Source organism: Nomascus leucogenys, chromosome 22a (genome assembly GCF_006542625.1).
Source record: "Nomascus leucogenys isolate Asia chromosome 22a, Asia_NLE_v1, whole genome shotgun sequence".
Taxonomy (NCBI): Eukaryota; Metazoa; Chordata; class Mammalia; order Primates; family Hylobatidae; genus Nomascus; species Nomascus leucogenys.
In genome coordinates, this window is record NC_044402.1 from 75,162,367 (window position 1) to 75,184,801 (window position 22,435).

Here is a 22,435-nt window from a genome sequence, read left to right on the forward strand (position 1 = left end):
GAACCTGGGAGGTGGAGCTTGCAGTGAGCCGAGATCGCGTTAGTGCACTCCAGCCTGGGCGACAGAGCAAGACTCTGTCTCAGAAAAAAAAAAAAAAAAAAAAAAAAAAAAAAAAAAAAAAAAAATTTAAAGTAGTTTGGATAAATGGCCAGTATTCAGTATAGTTGCTCTATACAAATGGATTTCACATGACATAAATAAGTACTTTATTTCACAAAGTATCTCAATACATCCTTGTGTTGGCTATTTCTGTATGTGTAAATCTTATGGTTTCTAAATTTATATCTAAATATTCATGGTCATATTTTACAAAAAGTATTTGATTTCAAAACATCACACAGAAAATATTAGTGACTAAGTGGTTTTTCAGAATTTGGTAACCATCTCTGAAGATGAATTCACAGATTTTTAAAGCTTCAATTTGATTTCACAAAAATTTAGTAAGGACAATCCAGCTTAACAAGTTATCTTTAAAATTCGGTTTCCAAGGCAACAATCATAGGTCCCTGTACATTGCTTTAAAAAAATCATTTTTATAAATTTAGTTACTGCAACATCAAAGGCAAGTATTAAATATAACTGCCTTACTTTTATCTCCTTTTATCAGACTTTTTGAACAAGCTGACTTCTCTCTTTTCAGTGGACTAATGCCAGATCCCTAGTATGCTGTCCATCAAGTGCCAGAAGGTTAAGAGCAGATAAAATATCAAATTTCCAAAGTGGCTGCCTGAGAATCTGGCCTACTGCATGTGCACAAGACCAAATCAAGATCCAGCCTACTGGATATGCATAACAAGTCTCCTTCTACCTCACCTCTTATAACTTCACAACTGACTCAATCCAGAGACAAGACAAGAGCTCTTACCTGCACATTTCACTCCCTGAGCAATGAGACCCCACATAAAGTTGGCACAGTATTCACACCAGTGTGGCCCTCTGAATGTATGCACCTGAAAAAAAAAAAAAGAGGGGCAAAGTCAGGAAAGGGGAAACACATGGATGAGAAGACTGTTTCATATCAAAGCGCTAATATACAAGCCACATATTCTATATATATATGAGAGAAAGAGAGAGAAATGGGGTCTCACTGTTGCCCAGGCTGGAGTGCAGTGGTGTATCACAGCTCACTGCGGCTTCCCTCAAGTGATCCTCCCACCTCAGCCTCCCGAGTAGCTGGGACTACAGGCACACACGACCACACCCAGATAATTTTTGTATTTTTTGTAGAGACAGGGTTTTACCATGTTGCCCAGGCTAGTCTTGAACTTCTGAGCTCAAGCATCTGCCTGCGTTGGCCTCCCAAAGTGCTGGGATTACAGGCGTCAGCCACCGCACCCAGCCCACGGTTAGTAATGAAGGGGCAACATGGCTGCATTTAAAAGAACCTTGGTTGAGTGAAACTGACAAGCAGTTAACATTTTTTTCAGAGCTTGATTTCTTTGTTTTAGGAATGATAAATCAGACCAATATTCTGTAACTTACTTTTGAAAACTACATAATGGAGTTTTCCAATGTCCCCTCAGGTGCAGGCACCCCAATCTATACAAATACTGGCATTTCTATGTACTATGCTATTTCTACAGTACTATGACATGAAAAGGCATGAGTGGCCATATAGAGTATGTCTTGGGTCCTGTCAGGAATTTTTCAGATAATTTAACTTCTGTGACCATGAGTAGGATCACAGACCCAGGAGATACTTATTGATGGGTCACATCAGAATCATCAAAAAGGCCCAATTTCTGCTTAAAACATTTGATATTTATTATGTTAGCAAAGAGAATAAATGTATTTTAGAAACTGCAGAAAGTACAGTTTATCAGGAACCTTGTTTGAGTACAGTAATTATTCACTAACCGTTCCAGCTCATAAAGGTTCTTTCTACTGTATTTGATTTCTTTTCCTTGAAAAAGAAAGGAATCCCCAAAGAAGAAAGGATTCAAATGTTAAGATATCTATCTCTTTTACATATAGGAAAGAGAAGGCATTCTAGGTTAACTCAGATGAAAAAATATTGGTAGAATATTTTGCAGAAGCAATGAATCCAAACTCTAAACATTAAAAAATAATAAAATTTTCAATATTATCAGTAAATTACAATTTGATTCCAACATAAATATCTGCCAAAACAACTACTGTACATAATAAAATTCACAGCTAAGATTGTCATTTTTACAGTTGCTGTATTAACATATTGACTAAGTCTTAGAAACCAAGTAAATGATTTTTAAGATATGAAACTTATTTCTTCAAATGAAAATACCATAAATGTAAGACATACCACTATGTGTTCCATTTAGAAAAACCATGCCAATTAAATCATGACAAACCATTGGTTGTGAGACAAATCCCAAATTCAGAGACATTAAAATGGAAAATAAAATATGCATATAAGAATCAATGAAACATAGTATATCAGAATTCAAAATACTACATTGGCCCAAATATCCATATAAAGCCGCAAGGGATAACCCTGGGTTCATTCAAAGTAGGTATGTGCTTATAACTCTTTGCTGTTGCCAACTGAGTCTGAGTATAAAATTTTATGTTGATTTTGAAAAGGAGGCCATAATCCCTTCTATGTGTTTCATGGAGGAGGGTCAGGAATGCAGGCACAGTCGCCTCTGGATTGTTAACGATGTTCAGAGCCTGTAAACTCAAAGTATTTCCTGGAGTTGCTGAAGTAGAGCCCAAGATAAACATCCAGATACTCTGTAATGTCCCCGTGTTCTTCAGAGCGAATAAAACTGGATAAAGCATGCAATCGTGCTTTATTCTTATGGGAATGAGTGAAGTAGACAGTGCTGATTCAGAAAGAGAGTTATATAATCATGAAACAGCAACGGAATTGTGAAGCTACTTTTAGAGAAAGTCTTTGGGAGGCAAACTCACTTATAGGTTGCCAAACCTCAGGATAATCAGTATCATTTACTTGGTGAGGTGACTAAAGATGCAATGAAAGTACGAAGGAAGTCTCAGGAATTATTTTGTGCCTATCAGTTATCTCATGATAAAGTGTCTGAAAGTTAAACAGGGAGAGCAAAAAGAGTAGAAGGTATTTTGTTTGCTATTAAACAAATAGGCATCTGGGAAACAGCACTGGCTACTGAGCTGTTTTAATAGAACCAATCCTTTCCTCACTTTCCTGAAAGTAGCAGTGAATGTGGCATTTCAAAAAGCCTGGGATATTTCTTGATATGCTGAAGAGAGGATTTTAACTGTCCGAGCAGACCCCATGTTCTCCAATTAAAGGGTTACACATGTATCTCAGAAAGTAATCGTTAGGAGATTGTTATTTATTTACAGTTCATTCTTGGGCAGCTTTTTAATGAAGGCATCCTGAGCCATTTGAGGCTGGGTTTTTTTTGTTTTTTAAATCGTTTAGAAGGTAGCTTATGTAGCTCTCCATGAAAATGTTCTAGAAATAGGCCTTGCAGAACCAGCAGCTTACAAAAACTGTATTTGTGTAACAGGGTTTAACTGGATTCCCTTTTGAAGTTTTATATCTAAAACTCACTTGAATTTTTATGTCTAAAATCCATATATCTCAAGTTTCCTTTATTCTGTAACCTCTATGACTCTATGACACTGGATTATATTTGTAAAAGGTTAATTACTGTAGCCTTTGAGTCTTTTTTATTCCCCTAAAGGTCATCAAAACAAATACTGATTTTCATTAATTAGTCATTTTTATTCATTCATAAACATTAATTAAATGATGACCTATACAAAAATAAAAAGGGGTTTCTCCTACTAAACACAGTGTGAAAATACTTTAATCAAAATATTTGCAAAGTATGAGAGAAGCTGGGAAGAGACCAACCCATGAGCTAAGTCCTGAGTTGAAAATCAAAGACACAAGGCATGAGAGAAACAATGTGGTGTGTAGAGAACTGCAAGGAAGTTCAGTCTGGGTGGAGTGGAAACGACTGGCCTGGCAGGAGACAGGAGAGGCAGACAGGGCCTTTTCAATGCCTACAAATTTGTATTCTGTCCAGTGAACAAGGCAGAGCCACTAAGGATTGTTAAGGAGAGTGACACAGTTGAGGGGGCAAGGCTGAAGGAAGACAGACTAGGTAGGGTGGTGCTATGGCAGTCACCTAGACAAGAGATGATGTGGATCTGCACTCAGGAAGTGGTGACTGAGAAAAAGGGACAAACTAGAGTTATTTAGGAGGCAGAATCAACAGCGCTTGGTAACTAATTGAAACAGAGGCAATGGAGAGGGAAAGAAACTGGTCTGTTAAGGGTTTAAGGTCTGGTGACTGGGGAAGAATGACATTAACAGAGGTACAAAAGTAGAGAAACTGGTTTGTAAGTGAGGTGGGGAGGACTGTGGAAAGGAAGGGGAAGGCTGACTCATAAGAAAGAGAGGGTCATTGATGGAGCAAGGCTCTGGAGAAGTCAAATGTTGGAGACAATCCAGGGCACAGCAATCAGCTTTGAATACAAGGAAAATCACTTTCCCCTTTCCTGAGTTGGGAGGGAAGAGGGTAGGAGGAGAGAGGCTGGCTGTGCAGGACTGGTGGTGGGGCCTGGGGTGAGAAAGCTACAGGAATTCATGCCTGGCAGTTTATAGTCTCTGAGCATCAGGAAGGAAGTTCAGTTATGGAGCAAATGAGGAGTTTTGGCAAAGTGGGGAACAGGAACTGGAGCTAAAACTGGCCAGGAATTCAGAGAAGGGCCGCTGGACTTGAAAGCAAGTTTCCTTTTTGGGTGACACATTATAAAATCGTACTATACCAGCCAGTGTCAAGCACATTAAACAAAAAGTGATGAATATTTTCTTTTTAAGTGGATTGTTATGCTTTATCTAAATGTTTCACGTTATATGCAGTTTTACATTATCATGATGTTTACGTCACATACTTTGCCAACTCAGAAAAAGATATCTTTAAAAAATCAATTGCACAAATAATACAACTTAGAATAGCTTTTCAGTTGTACTGCTCCATCTAGCACAATGGTAATAGGTGCTGTTTCCTATAGATAATTCTACAGGCACTGACATCTGCAGACAATTTTGTTTACTAGACATTGTTGTATTTTAATTACCTGTTTTAAAAATGAAATCTGAATATAATGAATATTCAAAATATAATTAAAAAGCCATAAGTTGCATCTTGAAGACTATTTGTGTGTTGCAGGATGCTAAGGAAGAACTAGGTGGGATATGTGGGAAAGGAGGCCTGGAAGGGTTCACAAGGGGTGCAAGGGCTTGGGCCTGAAGCTCTAAATCACAACAGAGAGCAACTTTTGCCTAGAATTGCCACACCCCCTAGAAATCTGCAACCCATTCCTCTGGGTATGGTTCCTGATAAGACATAATTCAAAAGAACAATCAGCTTCACCCCATTACATTATTAGTGAAGTCAAAAATGGTCCCAAGAAAAGCAACCTTGTAAGTGGGCCACAGATATTTTTTTCTAGGCCACCTCCAAAGCTTTTGGTCCATCTCCACAAATGAAAGTGACAGAGTATAAGGCATGAATTACACTTTAATGAATAAAGGGCAAAACGAACTAGTTTTAAAGCCCTCCTGTGCAACTGGAAAAAAAAGACCATTTTATTACCATGACATTTGAGGTTGCTTTTAACCTGTGAACAACTCCTTTCACATTAACTTCTCTGTTGAAACAGAGATGAAAGACTGGATTAATTAATGGATCCCCAGTACAGTCTTATCAGTGAAGGCATTGGTCAGAAGCAGGCTGCAAAGGACAGGGTGGGAGAGGGTGGGCTATTGAGGGGCCCATATGGCACAGGCCAAGTGTCATGTGTCTCCTAGGCAATGACTTAGGTAAATGACCTAGGCAATGACTGAAGTCATTTTCAGTTGGGCCTGCCATTATTCGGACTAAAATCCTGGCTTATACAAGGAAACAAACACCCTGCTTCTCATCATGTTTACAGCATTCATATCTCCAGTTTGAATGCCAGTAACAGAAACTGAAAAAGAAATCCATGATATAGGAAGAGAAAGAAAAATTCACCATTAATCTTCATTATTCCTTTCAAGTCAAAACATTCCCTTTAGAAATAAGCACGGATGCAAACAGCCAAGGAGCATGCCTGCAAAGCTTGCTGCAAATGTAAGCCACGTTGGAGATGATATGAACATTACGGGAAATAAAATTTTGCTTGGGAAGGTGGCAATGACATTTCAGCTGCAGCTTCTCATTTGGGACTGTGATGAGTCAGTTCTCCAGCACAGTGTTGGGTGATGAGGGGAGAGAACAGACGAACAAAATCGAAACGAAAGGAATGTAGGTAGGCAGGCAGCTGGTCAGGAAAGCTTTTTCTTCACTCATTTTTATGTTTAGGGTAACTAGAATGCACTCTTTTAAGTGACCAGTGTTTGTCTCACCAAGATGGTCTTAAACTTTTTGGTTCATATGATATGGGATTTAGAAATCAAACCCTAATTTGGCCGGGCGTGGTGGCTCACGCCTGTAATCCCAGCACTTTGGGAAGCCGAGGAGGGTGGATCATGAGGTCAGGAGATCGAGACCATCCTGGCTAACACGGTGAAACCCCGTCTCTACCAAAAATACAAAAAAATAGCCAGGTGTGGTGGCGGGCGCCTGTAGTCCCAGCTACTCGGGAGGCTGAGGCAGGAGAATGGCGTGAACCCGGGAGGTGGAGCTTGCAGTGAGCCAAGATCATGCCACTGCACTCCACCCTGGGCTACAGAGCAAGACTCATCTACAAAAAAAAAAAAAAAAAAATCAAACCCTAATTTTACCACTTCAGTTTAAAGTACTTTGATTTATATTATTATGCCATGAAAAGAGAATACATAATACTGGCTATGATCATTAGCAAGAAATATATACAAGAGTACTTAAATTAGGAGGAATACTTACTTACTATAGGAATATCTTTAGTATCAAGGCAATAACTTCTTGCTTTGTTAAGTTACATCTAGTCAAAACTACTAACCACCCTATAACTCTGGAGTAATAATCTATTAACAAAGAACGAGGTTTTGGTTCAGTTAAGTACCACGATAATGTCAGTTAAGCACTGACACTATGCTGGCCATTCCTAGTCTTCTTGCCCTGATCAAATGGATGTGTAACTGATGACCACGGCAGGAAAGGCAGAAGAAATGCACCAGGCACTTGCTGAAACATAGCTTTAAGCACTGGCCAAGGCTAAGTACCTGGAATAGAAGGGCATGCCCACTGGCCAGCAGCAGACAGGAGTGAGGGAGGCACTAGGCAGCTGGGGACAGGGCGCAGGTGCTAATGGCCTGTATAACCAGCTGCTACAGAGGTGGCCACACGGGAGAATTTGCAGGGTCTTTCTGCGCCACATACTTAACCACACAAGTAGTTAATACAGAAGCATTGCTTCAAAGAGAATGACAAATAACAGAAAATTAGTGACCTAATTTTAAGAGTAAGAAAACTGTTCAAAATTGAGAGAAATACCATAAAAGCCTACTAGACATACATTGACCATATCACAAATAAATGATGTAACTTTAACTGTGAGCAATAACTACAGGGAAAAGCTGGTAAAATATGATCATACTATAACAATACTGACTATTAGGACAGTCACCAGGGCAATACAGTAATTTAGTTCTGCTCCCATATGAATATTACAAAAATGGCTTACGTTAATTGGTATACAAAACAATATTTTAAATATGTGCAGAAAAAATAAATTATTCTCATAAAAACACTTTTACCACAATTCAATATAGGCCTTATTAACAGAGTTTAAATTCTTTTATGGTTTCCTTTATGATCTATACATTCTCAATCACCACTACATTTTTGAGGGAGAAATATATCTAAAATTACAGAATGAATGCAAAGCTTGCACAGAACTTGCTTAGAATCGTAAACAACCATATTAATGCTAGAACACAAACACAATTTCTGGTGTTGATGTTCTGTGCTGAGCTGAAATAGTGGCCCTTACACAGAACCATCAATCTGAAACCCAGGAATCTGGATGTGGAAATATCAAAGTTCTCAAAGCAATCCTTTGATTATTATATGCTACAAGGTACAGATTGTATAATAATGATGAAACAATAAATATAACCATTAATTCAAAGACACTTTCCATTTCAAAATACGAGTATTTAGAGTATTATAAAATATATAATTTTAATGTTTAGGCTTCTTTTACGTTTCAGAAGACAATTTCTTTTTAATTTCTTTTCCCCTGATAGCTTTGCCTCCAAACTGAATCATGCTCAAGGTTCAAAAATGTTAAATGCCATAACTGAAAACACTTCTACTTAGAAAGTAAGCTTCATTACTTAGATGAATGAGTTCGTATTCAAATATCAGTAGTAAAAATCAACACTTTGAAATACCAGTCCCCTAAGGTTATATTATGTAGGTATAATATGAAAATAAATAAGTAAATGATTGTGCAATAAAAACCACTTACATTCCACAGCTGAGTGACAGAAAATCTCTATACCCACATTATAGATAGGTAACTGAACACTGACATACAGAAAACCCTCAGGCCAGTCTACAATGTCTTGTGATCCACAATTCTTTGAAGCTAAGTCTGCATTAATAGATTATTTCCACACAACCAGGTTTCAATTTCTTTTTGACTTGGTTATAAAAGTGTCATCTAAAGAAGTACTGTTAACATATATTACAATATGAATGCAAGTATTCCTATACTAAGAAAAAGATCTGACTAAAATGCACAAGAAGTTATTAAAGTATGTAGTTAAAACCCTTTTTAAAATCCAAGTAAATTCTGGGATTTTAAAAATTCTGTTTTTCTTCTTTTTCACTGATTGCTGCTCTTACCTTTAATACTGCCTTTCCTTAAGTACTTGGTCTAATTGGTTCTTCCTTTTCTAGTTTCTTAAGGTGGAAGCTTAGCTCTTTGACTTAAGACCTTTTTTCTCCCTTTCTAAATATAAGCATTTAATGCTATAAATTTCCTGATAAGTACTACTTTAGCCACATTCTATGAATTTTGATATGTTTTATTTTTCTTTTCAATCAGTTCAAAATATTTTCTAATGTATCCTGTGATTTCTTCTTCAACCGATGAGTTATTTAGCAGTATGTTATTTAATTTACAAGTATGTGGGAAATTTTTCAGCTATCTGTTAGTGATTTCAAATTTAATTCTGTTGTGGTTGGAGGATATGCTTTGTATGATTTTAACCCTTCTACATTTATTGATACAGTCATGTGTCACTTAATGATAGGGACACTCTCTCAGAAATGCTTCATTAGGTGAACATTATAGAGTGTACTTACACAAAATCTATACGGTAAAACCTACTATGTACTAAGCCTAATGGTCTAGCCTATAGCTCCTAGGCCACAAGCCTGTACAGCATGTTACTGTACTGAATATGCAACAGTAACACCATGGTATTTGTGTATCTAAATGTATCTAAACATAGAAAAGACAGGGTAAAAATATGGTATTATAATCTTATGGGACCACTGTCATAACTGTGGTCAGTTGTTGACTGAAACAGTTATATGACACATGGCTATATTTGTCTTATGGTCCAGAATATTGTGTATCTTGGTGAATCTTCCAGTTCACTTGAAAAGTATGTGTATCCTGCTGTTGGTGAGTGGAGTACTCTATAAATATCAATTAGGTCAAATTGGTTAATACTGTTGTTCAAATCTTCTATACGCTTACTAATTTTCTGTATATTCTATCACTGAGAGAGAAGGGTTGAAACTTCCAACTATAACCGTGAATTTGTCTATTTCACCCTCAGCTCAGTTGCTGCTTTATGTATTTTGCACCTGTTATTAGGTACATATAAATTTTAAACTGTTATATCTTCTTGATTAATTTTACATTCTTCATTCCCAATAATATTCCTTGTTCTAAAAATTACGTTTAAAAAAGTACAGTCACTCCAATTTTCTTTGAATTATTGTCTACATATACGTATTATTTGCTAGATATAGAATTCTAGGTTAGTAAGTTTCTTTTCCTTCAATTCTTTGAAGATGTTGCTCCACTGTCTTGCATAATTTTTTATGAGAATTTTGCTTTCTCTTTCACTTCTCTCTGTGCCCTTTATATTTAATGTGGGTTTCCTGTACACAGCATATCACTGGATCTTGCTTTTTTATCCAACCTGACAATCTCTGCCTTTTAATGGTGTGTTTGAGTCATTTTCATTTAATGTAACTATCAACATGTTTTCTATGCATTCCATTTGTCCTTTATTCCTTTTTTTATGTTTTATACTCTGAATTAACTGCATATTTCTTATGATTCCATTTGTCTCCACTGTTAGTTTAACTATATCAATTTTAGTTTTGTTCTACGGCCTAGAAGATACACATCTTTTTTTTTTTTTTTTTTGGACAGAGTCTCACTCTGTCACCCAGGTTGGAGTGCAGTGGCACAATCATAGCTCACTGCAGCCTCACACCCCTGGGCTCAAGTGATCCTCTCACCTCAGCCTCTTATGCAGTGGGAACCACAGGCATGTGCCACCACACCCAGCTAATTTTGTCTCTTTCTCTTTTCTTTTCTAAATAGAGATGGAGTCTTGCCACATTGCTCAGGCTAGTCTCGAACTCCAGGGCTCAAACAGACCTCCTGCCTCAGCCTTCCAGAGTGCTGGAATTACAGGTGTGAGCCACCATGCCCAGTCTACAATACACATCTTTAACTTACAGTCTACCTCCAAATAATATTATACCACTTCATGTAATGCACAAGAATCCTATACATGAAGTATACTTCCACTTTCCCCATCCTCTACTCTACATTATTGTTGTCATACATTTTGCTTGTATGAACTACATAATACATTACGATTTTTGCCTTAAAGAGTCAACTATTTTTTAAAGATACTAAGTCAGGAAAAATATCTTTTAAAGTTACCCATGCTTACTATTATTTCTAGTGTTCTTTATTCCTTTGTGTAGTTCTAAATTTCCACCTGGTATCATTTTCCTTCTTTCTGAAAAACTTACTGTAATATTCTTGTAGTACCAGTCTCCCGATGATGAATTCACTCAGCTTTTGTTTGTTTAAAAAATAAATATTTATTTTCTCTTCATCTCTGAAAGATGTATTTGCTAAATATAGAACTCAAGGTTAATAGGTTTCTTTTCCTTCAGTTCTTTGAGGACGTCGCTCCATTGTCTTGCATAGTTTTTGATGAGAATTTTGCTGCCATTCTTTATTCATTTTTATGTAATGTGCATCCCCCCAACTGCTTTTAAAAAAAACTTTGTAAGATGTGTACCAGTGAAAAAGGAAAATAATTTGTTTCCTCAAAGTTGACATATTTGTCCTACACTAACATAATCCTTGAAGATATTAACAGAGAAAATAGTAGTATAAAAATAATTTATATTCTTTTAAACAAATGTGCATTATATTCTTGAGTGTGAGTGTGCACATTTAAGATTCTATAAAACCATAAAACTATAAACACATTAGGAAGCTGAAATGTGAAAATAAAACTTAAGAGAAACCAAATGTATGTATAATTTCTAGATCCGAGAGACATCTTCTATACATTACGTGTGGGGTGAACAACCTCAATTCTTAGGCTGAGGCAAAGTATGGATTCTCCTTGACTTATGATGGGGTTACATGTCAATAAACCCACCATAAGTTGAAAATATCATAAGTTGAGAGTGGGGTTTCTACTTTTGATATTTTCAATTTATGATGAATTTATCCAGATGTAATCCAATCCTAAATCCAGGACTGTACTGAATGAATATTGCTTTCAGACCATCATAAGGTCAAAAATCATAAGCTGAGCCATTGTAAGCCAGGGGCCTTCGGTATCACTTTACAGTGAAAACTGTTCTTTTCCCAAATTTTCTCACTCTCTTTGGCTGCTTTTACAATTTTCTCCTTAACACTGGTTTTCAGCAATTTATGATATGCCTTGATGTTGCTTTCACCATATTTTTTTCTGTTTAGTGTTCACTGCACTTTTGGATCTGTGACTTTTCATCAAATTTATACAATTTTTGGTCACTATAGCTTTAAATAATTGCTCTGTCTCCTGGTTTCCCATCATTGTTCCTTCTGTGACCCAAATTACACTTATGTTAAGACGGCTTGCTATAGTCCCACTGGTCACTGATGTTGTGTTCATTTTTTTTTTTTTTAATTCTCTGTTCTTCATCTTGGATATTTTGTATTATTGTATTTTCTGGTTTACCAATCTGTTCTTCTGTGGTATCTAATATGCTGTTAATATAATCCAGTATATTTCTCATTTCAGATATACTTTCCACCTCTAGAGATTCAATTTGGATTTTTAAAGACAGCTTCCATTTCTTTGCTCACTACAACCTTTAGTCTACTGTTAATTTTGGTCACACTACTAAGATGATACCCTCTTGAAGAGTCTTAACCAATGCTCCATGTGTTGTGACTTCTTTCTGTTTCTACTAGTGGGCAGAATGAGTCTGTCTTCCGTGAGTTTCAGCCATTGTTTAGCCTATTGCTTTCTGGTGGTTTCCCAATAGTTTCTTCCCACATATATGCAGATAGCTCATCAGCAAAGGACTCAAGAAGGCTCCTCGGCAGATCTCCAGAATGCCTTTTGTGTGCAGCTCTGTCTCCTCAGGCAGTCTCCGCCCCATACATTTGAGCTGCTTTGCACCTCCCCCACAACCCCACCCTAATCTCTTTGTCCTTCACTGGGGTAGACCACAAGACTCTGCTTGGACTCCCCCTCCATGTGCTATGGCCTGGAAACTGCCTCCAAGCATCAAGAGTGATCTTAAGAATCATTTTGTTTGTGTTCCTTCTTTCAGTTGTCACAGTTCCATACTACCTATTGATCAATGTCTGGCTGTGGTTTTTATATACTTTTTCTGGTTTGCTAGTTGTTTAAGATGGGAAAGTAAATGTAGTTCTTCCATCATGAACAAAAGTAGAAATTTAGTTTATATTCTTGGTTCTACTGATTTGTTCATGTGAACGCCAACCTATTTGCTTCAGTTTCTACACATATAAAATAAGATTAACTTAATCAGTAATTTTCAACCCCCTTTATACAGACTGAACTGCTTCAGGATTCTTTCGTCATCCATGTTTCATGAGCACATCTCACCCAGCAAAGTGTTACATTAACACTGTCATATTCAGTAGGCTGTTCACTAAGATCTTGCAATTGGTGATTTCATCTGACATTTAATCTTGCAGAGGGCACTGCTTATTTTTCAGTACAAAGAACAAGTTTCTTATTTTTGCATAAAAGCTCCCAATCCATGTGAATCGTATAGAGCTGACCTCTTCCCCAGCTCCAGGGGAAGACCTGGATCTAAGCCAGCACATTCCCTTCTCCTGACTGGAGCTACTGGTGCAGAGATGAGCATATGATATAATTGGTCAACGACTGCCATGCCCAGAACCTTTGTTCAAACAGTCTTGTCTTTGAGGCTGACTAGAATCTGGGAGGATACAGAGCTGAAGACTTTGACAGTCATCTTGTCACCAGAGGGAGCCTAAAAATGAAGAGGTGGGAGACAGGGTTCTGGTGGCATTTTAAGCCCCTAAGTCAAAGGATACCTTCAATTAATGCTGGACTTTTTCTACTATGTGACACAACAAATTCCCTTTTTTCTTAGTCCAGTGTGAGCTAGGTTTTCTGACACTTGTAATAAAGTCTCTCAACTGTTCCATCAAATAGTAAATATACTCATGGTAACAGATTAAGAAAAACACACTGAAGTAATACAATTGTGGAGTAATGAGCTGTAACAGCAGCCATCAAAGCAAATTAGCACACCCCCCAGAGATGGACTTCTCTTTAAGAACAAGGGCATGTGTACCAGGCAGAGCACAAGCAGAGATCAGGGTTGTGTCACATGCAAGAGGTGAAGCTCCAAACAAAGGTAGTTTTAAAAAGAGAAACAGGGAATATGATATTTTGGGCCTGATTTGGGCAAATCCATTCACATGGATGGCCAAAACGTCACCTGTAATACAAAAGACTGGAGGATATCACCTAATGTGACAACAAGCCTCTGACTACCATGACCTAAAAATAGATGCGTTCTTTTAATTTTTAAGTCTGGATAATACCTTACAAAACACGCCAGTTCTATTTTTGCTCCCCAAAGAACATAAAAATATAGAAAATAAGCAGCTGATGATATAGTGGTTCTTCAACTGTTGGGCTACTGGCCTTTTCCTTTATAGTTTTCCTATTTTGTAACCAGAAGAATCTCAAGATAATTTAAGAAGAGGGATTAGAAAACTGAAAAAAAAAAAAAAATCTATTAGTATGTTGCTTGTCAAAAAAATAATTTACAGTGGTTTTCAGCTACCAGAAGTTTTTGTGTAGTAAAAATATTTAAAAAGAAAAACCATTGCTTGTCATGTTTTCTCTTCATTTATTTTTTAAACTATATTCCACTTCCTTTGGTGTATATACACATCTCTTTCTCTACTCTCTATCCTTTGGGCTATTTGACGAAGGCAACAATATTTTTGTGTCATGTACTATTACATAACAAATGATGAACACCGACTAACGATACTAAGTTTACTGAGATATGGAGTACTTGACAACATAGACAATAATTGAGGCAAGATGCTAAGACATGTACGTATTCTTTAAGCACATACTTTAACCATCCTACTAATAGTCATGGTAAACCTCACTCTTTTTTTTTCTTTTTTGGGATGGAGTTTGCTCTTGTTGCCCAGGCTGGAGTGCAATGGCATGATCTTGGCTCATTGCAACCTCCCCCTCCTAGGTTTAAGCAATTCTCCTGCCTCAGCCTCCCAAGTAGCTGGGATTACAGGCATGCGCCATCACACCCGGCTAATTTTGTATTTTTAGTAGAGACAAGGTTTCTCCATGTTGATCAGGCTGGTCTTGAACTCCTGACCTCAGGTGATCCATCCACTTCGGCCTCCCAAAGTGCTGGGATTACAGGAATGAGCCACTGCGCCCAGCCAAACCTCACTCTTAATAAGACTTTGTCTTCTAGGGAATGTTGACACAGTGGGTCACAAAAATGATGAAGTGTGATAGCACAATTTGTCAGCTAAACAAGGCTTGAAACAAAAGAGACATGAAATATTACATATGGTATTTCTCCTATTAACTTACAAAATAAGCAAAAGAGAATTAAGACCCAATCCTCAGTTAAATCTGGAAGGGGTGAGTGAATATAAGATAGAAGAGATTAGGAGAAGGGGCTTTACAGTTCCAACATGTCTCAAATGGGGGAAAAACCAACTCCTGAAGGTTGCACTGTTGTATGAACATGTAAACTGAAGTATTAAGAATTTTACAGGCCAGGTGCAGTGGCTCATGCCTATAATCCCAGCACTTTGGGAGGCTGAGGTGGGCAGATCACCTGAGGTCAGGAGTTCGAGACCAGCCTGACCAACATGACGAAACCCCATCTCTACTAAAAACACAAAAACGTGTGTGTGGTGGCAGGCACCTGTAATCCCAGCTACTAGGGAGGCTGAGACAGGAGAATTGCTTGAACCCAGGAGGTGGAGGTTGCAGTGAGCTGAGATCGTGCCACTGCACTCCAGCCTCGGCAACAGAGACTCTGTCTCAAAAAGCAACAACAACAACAACAATAAAAAATTTTAGAAGTGACTTAAAAAAATTATTTCATTTTTAATTGACAAATAAAAATTATATTTACTCCGCATGTTTTGAAATGCAAATACATTGTGAAATGGCTAAATTGAGCTAATTAATGTAAGCATTACCTCACATATTTTTTGTAGTGAGAACACTTAAAAGCTACTCTCAGAGAGATTTTCAAGAATACATTGTTATTAACTGTAAGAGGTGACTTTTAAAAATTGCATGTTTTTCCTATGCATTTATATCCTTAACGTATGGTATATATGTACAATAGAATCTTTATTCAGCCTTAATAAAGGAAATCCTGCCATATATGACCCCATGAGATGAACCTGGAGGACATGATGTTAAGTGAAATAAGTCAGTCACAGAAGGACAAATACTGCATGATTCCACTTATATGAGGTATCTATAATGATCAAACTCATAGAATAGAGAGTGGTTGCTGGGATGGTAGAGGGAGAAATGGGGAGCTGCTGTTCAATGCATATCAAGTTTCAGTCATAATAGATTAGTACCTTCTAGAACCTTGTGAGCAACATTATGCCTTTACTTAACAATACTGTGTTGTGCACTTAAAGATTTTTTTTTTTTTTTGACATAGGGTCTTGCTCTATCGTCCAGGCCGTATTGCAGTGGCACAATCACAGCTCACAGCAGCCTCGATTTCCTGGACCCCAGTGATCCTCTCACCTCAGCCTTTTGAGTAGCTAGGACCACAGGCATGTGCCACCACGCCCAGCTAAGTTTTGTATTTTTGATAGAAACAGTTTCGCCATGTTGCCTAGGCTGGTCTCAAACTCCTAGGCTCAAGTGATCTGCCTATCTCAGCCTCTCAAAGTGCTGGGATTACAGGCATAAGCCACTGCAGCTGGCCTTACTTAAATATTTAAGAGGGTAGATCTCATGTGACATGTTCTTATCACAAAAAAAAAATCTCTCCCCAAAGTTTAAACTACCCTCTGTAGAATTATACTCTGCATACTCACTTCTGACTGTCATTCTGTTTCAGGCAGAGATGTCATTTATATTTGCATATGAAATATTGAACCATGACGAATATAACATTATTATACATATGTGGCACATAAAATTAAAGGTATTTTGCCAGTGTTTATGCATAAAATCATTCTTTTTTTTTTTTTTTTCCTGAGATGGGGTCCTGCTCTGTCTCCCAGGCTGGAGTGCAGTGGTGTATTCACAGCTCACTGCAACCTCTATCTCCTGGCTCAAGTGATCTTCTCACCTCAGCCTCCTAAGTAGCTGGAACCACAGGTGCACAATATCATACCCAGCTAATGTTTTAAATTTTTTGTAAAGACAAGTTCTCTCTATGTTGCCCAGGCCGGTCTTAAACTCCTGGGCTCAAGTGATCCTCCTGACTTGGCCTCCCAAAATGTGGGGATTACAGGCATGAGCCACTGTGCCTGGCCCCAAACCCTTCCTATGACCTTCTCATCATTCTCATTATATTGACATTTGCTTTCTTTTCAGTCAGTTTGCATATATCCAGCAGTCAAGGACCGTATATTACATATTACTGTGTCTCCTCCCATGTTTAACAGAGTGGTCTGCACACAACAGCTGCTTGATAAATACTTGAGGGATGAGCAAGGGGGAAATGGAGCACATGCATGCTAGGAAAGCCTGGAGAGTCTTATTTTAGATTAGCGAATGCTGTGGGCAAGATGTTTCAACACTGTTCAGGGATTTTTCTTTGAAAAGATTTGAGTTAGTATGTTCAACAGCAACTTTTCATACATATATTGAAAGAACCAATCTTTTCAGGGCCCACATAGACATGGAACAAGAGGCTAGAAAGGAAGGTGTTTCCAAAATATGTCTTCCTCATTTAAAACATTAAAAAAAGATGATATAGTAGAAAGCTTGAATGGAAGAGATGAAAAACATACTGATAAGTAATTTGTATCAGTGAGGCAGTATAATAGATGCCAAATTTGGAACTTGGGGAATAAAGACAGATTATAAAACATTTCCAGAATAAAGGGCCATGGTCTGTGAGAATAATATGGGTTTCTCTTAAGTATAGCAATTTAAATTCTCTAGTCTCATAAGATAGCTACAAAGAAGTATATGCAACTATGTGCAAACCAACAAGAACTTTGTGAAATGTTTCTTTTTGGATTATTAGTGGCAGGTAGTAACCTTTCTGATAACCTTAAGGATCTGAATGACTTGCACTCAGGGTGTCATACCAGTTCCCCAGCCAGCATGACAAACCATAAGGGCCAGGCAGGGTGAGGTTGAGAGGGCCGCAGTGCTGAGGGGCAGTGCACAAGTTCTGTGGTCCTCCTCACCAGCAGCATTGGCAGAAGTGGAAAGCGGAGCAGTGGCTGTCATTTTTGGCTTCTACAGCATCAGATATGTACTATAATAGGCAGCAACAGAAATACAATATTTACAGGGACTTTAAAGATGATTCTGACCAATTTCCTAGTTTCTCTTCATCAGTCCTCTACATGTCCGATTGCCTTAGGCAGATAGAACCTATGCTACATACTGATCTGCGCTATTTTTGTCTTCTCTTGCAAGTGGCCCACATTGAGAACTGGAGAAAGAGTGTGTGTGTGTGCATGTGTATAACAGAAATACATATAATTCCACTTAATTTCTTTCTTGGAGAAATTCCAAGTAAGAAATTATTTAAAATTATTTAAATTTCCAAGTAAAATTATTTAAAGGAATAATTCACATTATTCCTTTAAAATGTTTATGTTGGACACTCCTTGTTCATATCCACACAAGAGGCAATGATGAGAGACATTATTGCAGAAGCATAATGAAGCATTCTAGATTGTCATTTCCATTTTGTAATATTGCATTTACCTTCATTTATAATACCATTAATTCAAAACACTATTCAAATTCCTGAGCATTCAAAATATGTACACAGATTCTCTAGTAAATATCAGATAACATGATGGTATCTTGGGTTTTATTTCATTTTTAAAACTCACATAAATCTGATTAAAAGAAAACATTGTAACAATACAGATCTTAAGACCAATAGAAGAATCTATTTTTGTGTTAATTTCCTGCTGTCATGAGAAGAGGTTTTCAAGTAACAACAACCAAAGGTCCCCCCTATGTCACACTGCGTACTCATTTAGTCAATTATCAAATGCTTCTTGAGCATCTGCTAGTTACAGGCATTTTACTAGACATCGGGAAAGGGAAAGAAGAATGGAGGGAGGCAAGGTGGTGGTGTGAGGGTTGGTGGGGATAATATGAAAGAGGTGATAGACACTGTTTCTGAATATGACATTTCACTGCTGTTAATATAAACCGTTTTAAATATTCTTTCATATATAGTTAATTTTAGTTCCTTTTCAAATCAACATGTTGAAAATTTGTCTCCATAGGAACTTCAATAAAATCTTAATGGAAAATGGAATACTTGTAATAAATCTAATGGTGCACAATACACTATAATTCAGTCCGAGAATTTCAGAGCTGTAAGAGAACCCTTAGACCGTGTGGTTTAAAACTTCACAGTTTATATTAAAATTATTTTTATGGCCGGGCATGGTGGCTCACGCTTGTAATCCCAGCACTTTGGGAGGCCGAGGCGGGCAGATCACAAGGTCAGGAGATCGAGACCACGGTGAAACCCCGTCTCTACTAAAAATACAAAAAATTAGCTGAGTGTGGTGGCAGGCGCCTGTAGTCCCAGCTACTTGGAGAGGCTGAGGCAGGAGAATGGTGTGAACCCGGGAGGCGGAGCTTGCAGTGAGCCGAGATCGCACCACTGCACTCCAGCCTGGGTGACAAAGCGAGACTCCGTTTCAAAAAAAAAAAAAATTATTTTTATTTGTTCATTCATTTTGTATTTATTTGATTATAAATGTGAACCAAATAAAGACCAAAAATTATTTTTATTTGTTCATTCATTTTGTATTTATTTTATTATAAATGTGAACCAAATAAAGACCAAAGGGGGCTTGGATTTGCCCACGTCCTCAGGAGGAAAGGAAAGACTACCCTCAGCAAGAGTGTCGGCCACTGCCGCCCTTCAGTTCATCAGACAGCACAGTGTTCAGTCTGTTGGCTAGGATTGCGGGGTTCAGTATGATCTCTTTTTCCTAGGAGGTCTTGAATCAGTAATTTTATTAACTATTATAAGGTTCACGTTACAGTGTTATTTTAATTGCAGTATCAATTCACATTTCAGGATTCACTGTTTGCCTGTTATCTTGGCAACACTAAATCTATTAATACAATATCTCATATCTTTCATTTATATGCAGAATGCAAGTACCTGAAATGAAAATCAACAACTAATTCAAGACTACCTTAAAAAAATTAAACTCATATTTTTAGTATCTACTCACAATAATTCTTAATGTTGTTTTCTTTTAATTACTTAATTTGCCTAAGTAGCCTAGCTTCTGTCATTATTATAATATTGTATCTGCTCTTGATTTTATTTTATAGAGCTATCTGAATTAAGCAACAAACCAAATGAAACATTTAACAGTTAAATAAATATAGAGGATTTCACTGCATTCTGTAGTGCATGAAAAATGTAGCATTTATTTATTTATTTATTTATTTTTGAGACAGAGTTTTGCTCTTGTTGCCCAGGCTGGAGTTCAGTGATGTGATCTCAGCTCACTGCAACCTCTGCCTCCTGGGTTCAAGCGATTCTCCTGCCTCAGCCTCCAGAGGAGCTGGGACTACAGTCACGTGCCACCACACCCAGCTAATTTTGTATTTTTAGTAGAGACGGGGTTTCCCCATGTTGGCTAAGATGTTCTCAATCTCCTGACCTTTCAATCCGCCCACCTCGGCCTCCCAAAGTGCTGGGATTACAGGCGTGAGCCACTGTGCCTGGCCAAATGTAGCTATTCTTATGTAACATCTAACTCTGCCTAAGAACTAGGCACAGTCCCCACAATCATGCTAAGGTCTTCAATCACATCATAATCTCTGCAACTGCACAGGAAGAAGAGGATTCAGATGAACCCTTAAGTATAAATGTCAGTACAGATTCAGAAAAAAAAAAAAACCCACTTAGGGGTATTTGTAGTAACAAAAATAGTGGCTACCATGTATCTACATGTACTGGGAGCTCAATTTTTCTGATGTAGAGAGAGATTAAGCAGTTGACCCAAGGTGGTGCATATAATAAGCAAGCTCCTGAGGGCAAAGGCTGGGTCTTATTTATCATCTTACCCAGAAAGCCTCAGAATGCATGGCACAATCATTGCTGGAGGGGTGCCTGAGTTTTATTTTTAATGTTAGAGGTTGTTTTGTTTTGTTCTCTCTCTCTCTTTGTGTGTGTGTGTGTTGTATGTTGTATTAAGATGAGGTAGTTCTTAAAATAAGAGGTTGATCCAGGGGACAATTACAGTTATTTTCTAACTGATGTAGATAACTTATTGTGTAATAGTTTTTAGAGGATTTGGTACATTTATCTGTAAAATAACCTCCCTAAGGGATATAACTATCCTTCTTGTGATAGATGCTTTCTCAAATCCTTATAAGTAACAACAGAAAAAAAAAAAAAAAAGAGACTGTGTTACATAACATAGCAAAATGGAAACCTTCCTCTTTTATTCTACTAAAAAAACCCCAAACCCAAAAAAACAAACGCCTGTCTGTAGGCTGAAGTTAGGTCCAGTTGGTTTATTTGGCTTTCACCTTGGTGAGTGCTTTCACCAAAGGTAGAAGGCATTCTTGGCTTCACTCCCTGAAATAAGGTTTGACAGCTGTTCGGCTCCACAGAGCAGTATTACATAACAAGGCAGTTCAAGAAGCAAAAAAGAAAACCACCTTGAAATGAGGCTTTGGTGAGTGGGCTCATGCTTATACAGAATACACTTTTACCACCATAGAAAAATAGTTAATGACAAGGATACATGAATGATTATCATCATGGAAATGCTACGGTTTTTCCCCACACAAATTTCTGAACTGTACATACATAGATGTGTATATCACAATCAGTGACCTTCTGTGTGGGGGAGAACTGCACCTGCCACAGAGTCTGGGATGTTCTTGGAAGTCAAGTATGACTTTCCTCCTTTCTTTCTTATTTTTTATAGTGCCACCCCACAGAAACATTTTTTAAATAACAGTAATTTCAATGGAAAGAGTCAATTCTGAGATTTCTGACCTTATTAGCAACTCTAAATAATATGTAATGCAACTCACTGTCTAAAATGAGCTCTTTCTTGAGCATAAAGTCCAAGCTGGTTTTCATTATTTTTCAGCTCCAGAGAAGGAAGAAGCTTTCCATTTTTTAAGGCTTAAAAAAAAAACACCCAAGTATCTTTAAAGCAGTTCAGATACCAAGGTAAGAGTCACAGTTGATCTCAGAGTCAGAACTTTCCAGCTGTGTAGAATTTATTCATTAAAGCCATGTGTTAACATTGAGAAACAACTGGAAGATACAACCACAAAAAGTTTGTTTGCGCAAATTCTTGAGTAGACCTCCTAGTTGCTCTTAATCAATATTGATAAAAAGCATGTATAATGAACTTGACCTAGCACTCAAATGGCATTCTTAGTAGGTTTTTGCTGTTTTTGCTGAACAAATCAGAGTACATCTTTGGAGATATATTTAAGATCTCAGCCATTTCTAAACAGTGTACATACAATTTCCTCTTTATTAGTAACCTAAAGACTTCTTTTGTGACATAACTTCATATTGGCAAAAGGATTTATTTGGGGTCATTTTCCTGATAAAAATCCTGTCATATCATGTAAGAAGAAACTGAGGCCTAGAAGCTTGCATGTATTGCTTAGGTTCCTAAATGAAAAATGTAGTGAAAGCTAGATACACATATGATACCTCTTTTCTATCTGGTATTTAATCTACTAAGTTGCCTCTAT

At 37.5% G+C, this 22,435-nt stretch overlaps 1 protein-coding gene across 2 annotated transcripts in view; it reads right to left on the reverse strand.

Moving 5' to 3' along the window:
* The window catches only part of CHN1 (chimerin 1), a 210,122-nt gene that overhangs the window by 23,491 nt on the left and 164,196 nt on the right, over positions 1-22,435 (reverse strand). For both annotated transcript variants that reach the window (XM_030803419.1, XM_030803420.1), the window contains one exon: positions 866-950. In XM_030803419.1, coding sequence (XP_030659279.1) covers positions 866-950 — 85 coding nt within the window. The remainder of the gene's footprint in view (positions 1-865; positions 951-22,435) is intronic.